The 12,569-nt window shown below is 42.0% G+C and overlaps 1 protein-coding gene across 1 annotated transcript in view; it reads left to right on the forward strand.

The window, feature by feature from the left end:
- Nucleotides 1–449: 449 nt before the first annotated feature.
- Nucleotides 450–12,569, forward strand: part of KCNK5 (potassium two pore domain channel subfamily K member 5) — a 31,326-nt gene continuing 19,206 nt past the window's right edge. Inside the window, exon 1 of the mRNA XM_075707172.1 lies at nt 450–635. Coding sequence (XP_075563287.1) covers nt 450–635 — 186 coding nt within the window. The remainder of the gene's footprint in view (nt 636–12,569) is intronic.

Here is a 12,569-nt window from a genome sequence, read left to right on the forward strand (position 1 = left end):
GCGGCCGGAGCCAGCCGCCGCTCTGCCGCCCCGCGGGGCCCGGCCGCCCCTCGGCGGGGCCGGCAGCAGCACCCCAGGGCGCCCCGCCGGCCTCTCCCCCGGCGGCAGCCCCGCATGCGCGGGCGGATCGGGGGAGGAAGCGGGAGGGCACCAAATTCAAATCGTTGCTGAGGAGGGAGGGGAGAGGGCCAGGGGAAGGAGGCAGCCGGGGGGAGCGGAGCGGAGCGGAGCGGAGGAGGGAGGAAAGGAGGGAGGAGGAGGAGAAGGCAGTGGGAGGGGAGTGTGGAAGACTCTAAGGGAACGCGGCAGAGGCCGGGAGAGGAGGCACGGCGGACGGCGGGGAAGGCAGAGGTGTCAGGGGAAGGACAGGGCGGCTTCGGGCACCCACGGCCGCAGCGCGGGGCAGCCGCCCCGGCCCGCCCGCCGCGCTCCGCCCTCCCGCCGGCACCATGGTGGACAGGGGCCCCTTGCTGACCTCGGCCATCATCTTCTACCTGTCCATCGGGGCGGCGATCTTCGAGGTGCTGGAGGAGCCGCACTGGCGCTCGGCTACCGACGACTACAAGCGGCAGAAGACAGAGCTGCTCAAGCAGTTCCCTTGCCTGGGCCAAGAGGGGCTGGACAAGATCCTGCAGGTACAGCGGGCGCCGCCGGGGCGGGGGCCGTGGCGGGGCCGGGGCCGGGGCCGGGGGGTGGTGGTGGGCAGCGGCGGCAGCGGCAGCGGCGGCAGCAGCAGGTGCTGCCGGGCGCCCCGGAGCGGAAAATACCGCGCCTTTGGGCGGGCGGGAGGGGTGCTGCCGGGCCGGGAAAACCCGACCGTAGCTGCGTCCCCACAAAGCCCGGTGCCTCAAAACTGCCCCTCGAGCGGGAGCGCGGGGAAAGCTCTTAATCATTCCGAACTGCTCGGTGGTAGAGTGATTAAATGGGTCCGCGCTTCCTTCCCCCCCCCCCCCCCACCTCCCCCCTCAAGTGGTAAAGGAGCTCGGGGTTGATTTCGGTTTTAGCTGGCTGGCCCTGGGGGCTGGGGGAGCTCACGCACGCAGTGTGCTCCCGCAAGCCCGTCTGCTGCTAAACCCGGTTAGCCGTGAATGCCGCTCTTGTTTTAGCACCCAGGGTGGTTTCTTCTGCCTCAATGGATGTTGTGTTACGAGGAAGGGAAGGTGAAGCCAAGCGTCTTGATCCTCTTCTGTTTGGTCTGATTTCCTTCCCTTCCTTTTTTTTTTTTTTTTTTTTTTTTTTCCCCCCTTCGCACTGAATACTCTCGTTGTGAGGAAGACGTGTCTGGGGGTCTGACTGCGGGTCCCGGAGGTCAGTCGGGGTAACCGAGGAAAAGGCTGAATGGCTCGCACGGAGGGATGCTTGCAACTCTTGTGCTGTTATTTTTACTTTAGGAGAAGGACTTCTTTCCAAGCCATAAAGAGCTCATAATAGTCCTATCTCGCTCATCTGGCAGAATGCCTCTTCAAAACTAATTATTAATCAATAGCATGTATTAACTCATAGAGCAGTATAAACTTGGTTAGTGCCTTTTTATGGATGTGATATCCATTAAAATGTGGTATCAAGCAATGGTGAACCATGAAAAAAAAGCTGCCTGGATACGTGGGGCTCCAAGGGGTGAGAACGAGTCATTTGGGACTTTTATTTCAGAAATGTTTATATTGACTAGATCTTCTGGTCATTGTGTATTGGGGTTTTTTTTAATTATTATTTTCCTTTTAAATTCACTAAAAGTCTACTAAAATGCTAAAATACAGAAGACTGGGAGAATGGCTCATTAGTTCTATTGGTGTAATCGATACTGTGCAAGCTTAGAAGAGGATATGGTTCTTGATCCTAAAAGTTTGTGGTTTAAATTCTCTTTCTTTATTTGGTGGCTGCTTTCTGTCTGCTTCAGATAGCAGAGCTTTCTGGTGGTAGTGTCCTTATTCTTACCATCTTGCTACCCTATTAAATGTGTTTTTGTGGTATACAGTGGAATGGGTGGATGGAGGCTTGAAACTATAAAGGGATGTTGGAAAATGAAAGACATGCTATGTTTTTTGAGTATGCTTTTGCTGTTCTGAAATCTTACTCTAGGTTATATCCCAAACCTGTTTTAATTAACATCCTCAAGAAAAAGCCCTTATTTGGATTGGGATGTATGTTAAGCCTGGCATGCTTAACTTGCTGTAGACATAACGCAGAATCTAGGTTCTGGCTCAATTTAGGATTAAATTCATGTTGGTATGAGGGAATCATTAGTTGTTGGTTTGGTGGGATTTTTTTTCCCCCATGATCCTTATCACAATTAGTGCTAAAGTAGCAGAAAGGTTTTTCTTAAAATACAAAATGACAACCAAAAAAATTATTGGGCAGTTCATTAGAATGGACTGTACAATAGAGCACACTGTAGAATGGGGATGGGTGCAGAAGCAGTGAGGAGACAAAAAGCAGTATAAGGCAAATTATGGCCAGACCAAAATATTTGGTTTGAGTATCTCTCCACAGCACGATGTGGAGGGCCTTCCCTCTTCAGTGTCTGTTAGCTCCTGGTGATATTCTCATATTCATGTGATTTCAGTTTTGCCTCTGTGCTACTTCCAGTCATACCTTACTTTCCATGTCCAGTCTTGCTGCTCTGATGATCCCTCATAGATACTCTGTTGTCTTAAGCTCAGGTTAGCTAAAATGTCTTACCTTGCTCTTATTTCACCCTGCGTAAGCTGTAAAGTATATCAGAAATAGTCTTTGCAGTTGTCCTTTCTCAACTGCTATCCATGCTACTTCTGTTGGGTTCTGCTGAATCTTTAAAACATTACTAACATCTGTTCTCTTTCGGCATATCCTGATCATCCTGTTTTCATATTAAACCTCCAAATTTATTCTCTTACAATACATCCAGAATGTTGTTGATTTGAAAACGTGCATTTCCATCCCCCGCCTCCCCCAATCGCTACCTCTATTTTGTTCCTCTGAGCCTCTTCCATGGACTCCCTGAACTTGTTCTAGGGATTTTGCGTGATTTGACTCATTTCAGTGCTCTTTTTTTTTTTTTTTTTTTTAATAAAATGGCGTTAAGTCTTCGTCTTAGAGACTTTCTGCTTGTGGTCCCCACTGACACTCATGCAACTCTACAGAGCCACACTGAGCTTTGCTATTGCTTCACTGATATTCTTTTTAATATCCCTAATTAAAATATACTGGATAAAGTTTTTCAACAAATATCACCAACTGTAGAATTTTAAATGGTTGTTAGTAAAATGCAAAGATGCCAAGAAATGTTCAAGTTGAACTAACAATACCAATTTTGTTTCCAGAAGCAGCCTGAAAGGTGACAAGGACTCACTTATTCAGAGACCGATCTCTCTGCTGCCCTTGTTCCCCGCCCGGGTTAGCTCTTGTGTTCATCTGAGCCTAATGTTAGCTGTAAGTGCAATGGAAACTCTGTGTGGAATGGCTACAAAGTTAGATCTGTAGTGTGATCTTAACCACTTAAAAACACAAGTAGGTTATCAGCACAGATTCTCAATTCACATACAGACTAGTATCTCTGTATGAACAGTTTAAGTGATTATTAAGTAGGCTGTATTAGGTCAAATACTGTCTAAGTTTATAGTCTGTAGTAAAGATTTCACAACACATTATAGTAGAAATACACTGCAATAAATGTTTATCAAAATGTGTTTAACGCACTTGCAGAAAACTCGCAAGCTGAGTTATTGTAGGATATGCTAGAAAGCAAGACTTTTTTTCCCCCAATCCTAAGAAATGCCTAAAAATAAACTTGTTTAAAAACATCTTTTGGAAGTCTTTTATGTGAAGAATCCATTTGCTTTTGTTTATTGCAAATACCATATTACTTATCATAACTATAAGGGGGTAAATAAAGTACTTAAACTCTTCTTGGAGTAATGCTACATAGACCCTGATTTTAAAGGTGATTCACTATGGACAGTGTATAGGCTGGTTGCCACCTGCCCATGGTCTTCTGCGTAAAGCCAATTGCTCAAATGAAAATGTGGCTGAGATGCTTCACATGACAATTTATGTAGGCCTCCAGAGACACTCAACCACAACCATGTATTGACACAAGGAACTGTGTAATCTCTCCTCGCTATGTACAATTACCTTGGGATAGAAATGTCTTGTAACACTGCGGAATATCTGCAAAAATAAACATCTTTAATAGTGATGTAACTGGGCCATATTTATCAGCATTGTAGAATCTTAAAAGTAGTGTAACACCTCTGTCTGTTGATAAAAGTCTATGGCTTGTCCTTGCCACTTCCTGCTGTGGCCTGAAGTCCTGGGACTCTCTAGGAAGACGGAGAAGGCTGAGATTCACAGTAATGACACCTTCACCTACCCTGCAGTAGGGATGAGTTTTGGAGACAGAAGCAAATGTAAAGCAATTCAGTCACTTCCCTCTTCTCCAGTTCCTTACTTTTACTCTTTATTGCTCCATCCTGATTGTGAAACATCAACTTAATGATAAAGGAGCTATTCATGCAAGGAGGAGCCCTCTTGACCTTCATGTCACTATTCACATGAGCAAAGGTTTGCAACACTGGGCCACATCTTATTTACTGGGAAATCTCTTTTACTGGCCCACCACAGCCATCAAAAAATGAAATGCTTCCCATTGATAAACATCAAGGCTGGTGAAAAGAAAGGGAAGAATTTGAAGATGAGTGAAAATGGTTACTTTCAAAACAGCAATAAAATGAAAAGAGAAACTGCTGGCTCCATTTAGGAGAAGCAGACAAACATACCAACAAATAATTGATGTCTTTATTTGAAAAACATACAAGACTCTAAACAGGCCTGAGAGATAACTTCAGAAACCTAAACGTTTAGACTTAAAGCCTATGCTATGAACAAACATTTAGAAGACTTTTAAGTAGAGCTTCTGCTAGGATATACATGGCACACAGGAGGATTATGCTAAAGGAAATAAGTGGCTTAATAGTAGTTTCTCCCCTCTTTTAAAGTCAGGATGTCTTCTCCACTCACAAATACCATCAGGTGCATTTACAGGATTATGGTTTGTGTTTGAGGATGCTGAAGTTTGCTTCTAGTTTTGTTTATTCTTGGAGTTTGTCAGTTTTATTATGAAACTTTAAAAATACTCTCTGATCATGAGCACTGTTTCCCTCAATGCTTTACTTCCAAGCTTGTACCTCAAGGTTTAAATCTATGTGCAATACTTTTGAGAGAGTTTGCAAGCTATAGTTTTCTTAAAAACTTGAGCTAGGTTTTAAATGCTTTTTCATTAGTTCAACATTCAATAAAGAGATTATGGGTTTTGGTTATGCTTTGTGGAGTGATTTGTTTTCCAATGGAAAGTTAATAGGGGCATAATCTTTCCCTTCCCCTGTGTTCTTCAGGAGGTGCATAAATGAGGTTCTAGACTACTAGGGTTTGGTTTGTTGGTCTTTAACCTCCTGATCCCTTCCATCTAAGGTATTGAAGGTGAGGGAAACAAATTGGAGATGGAATTCCTTCGTTGTAATGCCAGATGAGCTGTCCCTTTCAACACTAAGACTTTTGCATGGGCTGAACAAAGTAAAGCTGAGCAGCTATCAGACGAGGGCAAGTGGACTGCCAGTGGAAAATATTTTAACTGCAAAGTTAATAACTACATCTAATACCCATTGTATAAAAACTTGACAGTGCAAATTAAGGCTTATGCCTTAGAAATAGGTATCGCTAGATTTTCAGATGTGTATCTTTAGTTATGCACCCTCTAAGTTCAGCAGGGATGAATGGAGATGAAAATGTAGGATCACTCTCCACAGTGCCCTGTGGCATCTCAGACTATGAGTTATGGATATTGCCACTGCAGCATTAGGAGAGGAAAGCTGAGGATAGGCAGTACTACATTACTACACAGCTTTTCTCTGTGTGTTTCTACATGCAAAATCATATGTAAGCAGGCATGCTTTTCTATTGTGGTTTTGGTTTTGGTTTTTGGTGTCGTGTCCTTCTCCCCCCCCCACCCCGTTTAACCATTAAATTGTTTAAACTTTCTTGGAACATAGTTAAACAAAGCTGATAGTGCATACACTGCAACTCTCTCTGCTGATGGAGCAATAGCAATCGATCAGAAGTTATAATTTTCCTGCTGTGGGCTTTTCCTTTCTCCTGCTATGGACTATTAAGTCCTTGAGTGCTTGTAGTATGTTGTCCTTCTGTTACTTTAGGACAGAATGTTCGTATTACCTGACATGTTACCTTCTGCTACTAGGTGTGGTTTTTCTGGCAAGCTCTGCTTTAGAGATCATGGCATGCAAGCTTTGCAGGTTATCAACAGCTTGTTGACCTAAAAGATCTTGGAACCCCTACTTTGGTTCACACTGTATATATGGTTATTGCAAGATACCTTCTGTAGCCAGTGAAGATACAGTGTAATGATGACTTTGTACAGATTTCCTTTTTCAGAGTAAATTGGTTTTTTTGCTATTAGTACTAATGAAACAAAATTAATTGTTTTGCTTTTCTCTGAATGTTGTTGACCTTCAGAGTAATCACATTTCATGCTGGTACTGCAAGTAGATGTCAACATAGTAACATAAAACCAGAAACAAGCTGGTTTGCAAGTGGCAGTCAATAGTCTGATTAGCAGGGGAGCAAGTGAGAATGCTTTTGTGCTTTGGTGCTGTAGACCTGCTGATGACAGTGCCTATATTTGCAGGGATTTTATTTTGTGCTCACTCTTGTGTGAACCTATGGATTGCATGCCTATGAGCAAGTAGTTAAATTTCTTCATGGAGTATGTCTTTAGGTTTTGTTTAGTCCAAAATGAGTTCACCTCATAAGCTCTGCGTCTGCTCTGTAGTATGAAAAAAAACCCCACAGTAACAGGGGACAACCGGAAGAGTTACAATCTTCATCTAAATTAAAATAGCGCAGTGGTCACACCTGAAGTTCTTTATGGTGCTATAGACATCCTCAGGAGAGCCACACTTAGAGGCAGAGCGGACCCCTAAAATATGGCATGCAATATGAACTCTGCATTTTTACTAGCTCCATTTATTGAAAGGATGGCTTAGGCTTGAAGGCATAACTTGATCATCCTTTATTTCCTGTCTTCTTTCTGATTTAGGCTCCTCAACAGCACCGCCTGTTCTAGTGTTACTAGATCTTTTCTTTAAAACACCAGGTTCTTTAGCGGGGAACTTCAGACTGGCAGTTTGTTTTGTGTGTCTGCCCATCTTATTTTATCATGTCTTTATATTTAGAGGTCTTAGATATTACTGTGTTATGTGATGTACTTATCAACATTTTAATTATAGGCAGGAAAGATCCCTCCTAGGCATGCCTTGCCTTAGCAGCTATATTTATAGATAAATCAGTAAGGAAGTCATAATTTCTTTTTTTTCTTTTTTTTTCATTGTGTTGTGTGAACTCTAGTGGATCAAAGGCATTGTTAGGTGCAAAGTAGCTTCTGAAATGTTTTAAACTCAAACCTTGTACACTGTTTTCTTAAGAGAAAGAAACATGAGTGATGAAAAGGGAGTAGGAAACTAATAATAGGTTGTATATCATAGCCTCTGTTGAATCTGAAATCAGCGTGTATCTGGAGTGTTTTGTGTGATGGACCTGTTTCTTTAACCCCTGTTGTAGGATCGGTTGCTACAGATCAGCCCATCTGTAGGATGGTATTTCTGCCTTAATGAAAAGGTAGATGTGGATCGTGATTGAGCAAATACTAAATTGACTTTGTCCTGTGCCGGCATCTTACAAATATCATGTAAGCAGGTCCCAGCTGCTGAGAAACAGAACCCAGTCCTGTGTGTCTCTGAGGTTGCAACAGGTGCAAAAAATGTCCCAGTTGGACCTATCATGGGTCTCTGATCCTTCTTAACAACAAAGTTTTCAGTTATTTAACATTAATTTGGATGACAAAGTAAGTCATAAGATTGTCAGATAATTGCAGCTAATGAGTGATAGTTAATGGAACTTGAAAATAATTCTGCACAGGGTTATGAAGGTCGTGAGGTGGAAAGCATAGTCACAGTATTTTTGGTGACTTGGCTAAAATCTCAAATTCATCAGTAATGACTTCTGTGTGTGACCTCCAAGTACTCATGTTGCTCCTCCTCTTTTCTACTCCTAACCCACTCCAAGGGAGTAAAAAAAGCTTTGGAGGAAAGTTGCTCAAGGATCATGTGTGGTCTCTTGCTGGAGAAACAGCAGCTCTAAGTATGTTTGTTCTGGCCTATGAGGGAAGCAAGGCTGATGAGCCTTCTCCAGGCACCAAAGAAACAGGGGAGGTGTTTGAAGCCAAGCAGCTGTATAAAGAGAAGGGGTCTAATCAAACTCACTGGTGGTAACAACTCCCATGCCTTCTCTTGCAGCAGTCTGGCTGGAGCCCTCACCCTACTACATGCTCAACTGTGACAGTTGCTGCTAACCAGCTTTACAGACTGTAATGCAAATACGTTAAAATCAAGTTCAATAGTTGGACTGTGATAACTTGCCAGTTAAGTTAGAATTTCAACCTTCAGGCCTGTGTACGTGGTGTGTACGTGACTGCAGAACGACAGAGGGCAGTTCCATAATCAATGCTTGCCTTGGCGCAAGGGTTTTTGAAGGGCACTGGAATTTATGCTTAAAAAAATCACTCTTTCTTATTGGTATCAGTGAATTCTGAAAGCTTTTCACCTGTGTCACTATCAATTTTCCTTTTTAAAATAATACTTGCATGTTTCTGACTTAATTTTTTTATGGCTTTTGGGGTGGAAGGCAAGAGAAGGGAGAGGAAGAATGAAAAACTTTGATGTTGCTTCTGTTGTAGCAGCAAACCCAGTAGCTAACCTTAGTGTGTCTCTATGTGATTTGTTACAGTAATACTAGATTTTCAAGGTAGTATCTTAGCTGGACTGTGACTGTAGGATAACTGTACTTTTTCATGAAGTTGCTGTGTAGTCTTTGCAAGGTCCTAAAGCTGTCAACTTGATTAATGAAATGAGCATAGATGCCTTTATCTTACATTTAAGAGAAGTAAAATACAGATCACACTCTGAGAGTGCTTTGGCTTTATTTGTATGTGTTTTAAGAATGCTTGCTCAGCTCTGCTACAATTAGACAGTTGGTTATTTGGACAGATGTCCCCACAACTGGCTGCTTGTTGTTGTTTCCTGGTGGAGAAACACTGCAATAAAGTAGTTTCACGCTAGGCATTGACTAGGTGCTTTCCGCTGAATTCTGTGCATCTTTCTTAGGAAAACAGTCTCACTTATTTGAGGTAACTGCAGCTTTTCTGTAGTTTTGATGACTTCCTGAGCATCGTGGATGCCGAGCAGCTTTTAAGCTTGAGGATTCTCTACTTAGCAATGTGCAAGTGCTTCCGCTGTCTCAGCTTCTAAGAAAGTAATAGGTGCCTGCTGAACAGCTAGAGATTAGAGATGTCAATTGCAGGAAATCGAGGGAAGGAAAAGAGCATAAAAACCAGAAGGCAGCAACTACAGTGCTTCCGCCAGCTGATCCCTCTTCCCTTTAATACAGTAGCAAGAAGACAGCAGAGCGGTTTGGTTTTCATACATCCTCAAGGATGGGACAGTTGCGAAGTGGCAGGGCACAGAGTCCATTAATTACCTGCCACGTGTCAGTGCTGTACATTACTCTTTGCCTTCAACTTGTGTCGTGTTAGATGTTTAGGAGTGACCTGCAAATATATGGGGAACTTTACAAATCTGGAAGCATGCACAGTTTGGTAGTCTGAAAGCTGAAAGATTTTTCAGTTGACTACAGTTGCTTTTTCACTTATTCAAAACACTTTCTACAGGATATATGCAATGACTTGTTTACCATCATTTTTTGCCCAGGAACTACATGTGATACGGGACTGAAAAGATTATTGAAGAATTATTGAAGCAGTCTCTGCTCTCCTTTTAGTCAAAGTTATTGATTGTTATTGATTGGAAGCTCTCTTGGGAAGAAAGCCACTTCTGTGTACTTAGTAATATAGTGCTGAACATAATTAAATAGCAGAAGACTGTGTTCCAGTGTACATGTGTTGTGTGTGTGTGGTTTTTAATATTGTACTATTCCTGCAAAAATTGGGTTTCTGTGTATGCTGACACAACTTTATTTTAAGGAATATTCTAATGCATAGGCAGCTCTTACCGGCAAACTGATGCTATTACCAGTCTAATTCACTCACCCAGCAGAAGAACCAAGATAGACTAGGCAAGTTACACTATTACAGGTCTGAGAGTGTCTAGATCAGACTGTTTCCCAGCGTGCTTATTGTAGTTACTGATCGCACTTCTTTCTGTCCTGCCATAACTGTGCTGGCAGATCTCTGTATCTATATTTGAAAACATTTGGCCAGAGCAGCCTCCTCTCCTTCCCCAGTCCTCCTCAAAAATCAGTCTTGAGCTAATCTAGTGTTGAAGGTGTTTGTAGTAAGTAACATAACAAAATTTTGTTTCAGGTTAAGCCCTGGGTAAAGTTAAATACCTAGCAACAGAAATCTCAAAGCAAATAGCGCTTCTGTGGCAGGTTTTTCCCCCTTGTTACTTCTCTTAACATAAACCCATCACCTTGCTATTCATACAACGCATGCTGTCCGTGTTGACATTGGAAGTCTGCCGTCGCCTCCTCCTGCTGTCTGATGGACCAAGACAGGGAGAGAGACTAGCGTGGTTGAGGTTATGTAAAGTTTTTGGTTGGCCCTGGAAACTTCCTTTGTTTGGCCTAACAAGGTGAGTTGGTAAAGGTTCTACCCCAAAGAGTTAATAGCCAACAGTGTGACTCTTTCTTGCTCTTGTTCTGTAGTTCAAAAGCTACTTGATTAAAAATGTCGTTACACTTAGTACTCTGCTCCACCCAACTCTGATCACTTTTAGTTTTGTTTCATTGATTTGATGCTGTTGGGACAAAAAAGATTTTTATTCTAGCATGTGTAAGCTCACTGAACTGTCAGACAAGTAACAGTTGTTTTACCAGGACCTGCTTTTTATTTTTAATTGTTTGTTGGGGTTTTTTTAACTTGTTTCTCCTTGAGATAGGTTGTTAAATAGGAAATGATATGCGTGGTGCTACTAGCACACTTTGGCAGCAGCTTCTAGTTTGTCTTCTGAAAAGCAAGACCTTTAATGTTGTATTGAAATTTGGGGATGAAATACAAAAACGCTTGTGAAACCAAAAGCCTGTAACATTTTGGTCCTAGCTACTAAGAAACCAATTCCAAACAGTTTTTAGGGTGTTCTGACAAGGTGACTTTCTGTGAATTTCTTAATCTGAAGCATGTTTTTATGCATGGCTATAAATGGGAGAGAGCATAATATGCTTCTAAACGCAATGTTAATTTATGCTGCAGCTCATTCACTGAGTTGAAAAGTTTATTTAGGTCTCTGTAAGCAAAGTTGTCAAGCTTGGATCACCTGTGTTTTGACTTGTCCTAATGAACTATTCTTATAGACTGAAAGCATGGGGGGCAGCGGGGAAGCTTCATTTTAAACTCGGCTTCCCCTTTTACTTCTCCTGTGTAGTATCAAGGCTTTTCTGTCAAAATATTCCAGTTTATACCATTTTATGGGTGGATGAAAATCTGCAAAGATTAACTAGATTGCTGGGTTGCTGCTCCAGGTCTTGAGGCCTTGTTTAAATAAGCGGGAAAAAAATTGCAACACTGCAGAGATATGGTCCAACCCCTCCCCATCTAGTAAATTTACCTCAGTAAACTGTTTTTATTGACACTAGGATTGTTTTGGTTTAATTTAAATCTACTTAAATCAATTGCAGCTAAACTGAAATATATTATTTTGGAAACTCAGACCTGCTGCATGGGTTAGCATCTGCTTATGCAATCAGTACCAACTCTGTTCCAGCAGTCTCATGTAAACACTGGTTCTAACCCTGCTTAACATAGGTCACCAACTGGTGTGAGGGCTTGATTAAACTCTTGACTCTTCTTCTTCCACTTTCTTATCTCTAAAATGGGGACAACAGCATTTTCCAAAGCCCTTTTAAAGGGGAGTTGGCTACATTAGTCACCATGTATGTATTCAGATAGGAAGGAAGCCTAATCTGCTATTATAGATTATTCCAGTTTCTTAATTTCAGCTCGTGCAATGTAAAAGTTGTTGAAATACTTCCCCCCACCCCAACCAAGGAAAAGGTGTTATAAGCGTATTGGCACAGAAGCCCTCAAAATTAAGCTGTATTAATGAAAGCTATGAAATTGTCTGATAGGTTTTATTTCTGAATGAGAGTAATCAGAGGCCAAAGAAAAGTTGGGGCACTCGGCATCTGCAGAACAGCTGCAGTTCTCATGCAGCAGTAACCTTTAGTTAATTTGTCTTCAAAACATGTCTTGGGAAACTGAAAAGGAAACAGTTCTATAATTGCATTAATCACAAGAGCAAGGGAATGCTGGTAAAGCACTGAATATGCTTTTCATCAAAATAGTTTATTAACTAGTTCATTAAACTGGAATCTAGTCCTGAAATTAATAGGGGAAAAAATCTATATCAACTGTTAAATTCTGTAGTCATGATCTGTCAAAGCAGCCAGCTGCCTTTTCAAAACTGTTGGTGTTTATGTCCATTGCACATAAGTGGAAAGGAGAAATAAAG

Source organism: Pelecanus crispus, chromosome 3 (genome assembly GCF_030463565.1).
Source record: "Pelecanus crispus isolate bPelCri1 chromosome 3, bPelCri1.pri, whole genome shotgun sequence".
Taxonomy (NCBI): domain Eukaryota; kingdom Metazoa; phylum Chordata; class Aves; order Pelecaniformes; family Pelecanidae; genus Pelecanus; species Pelecanus crispus.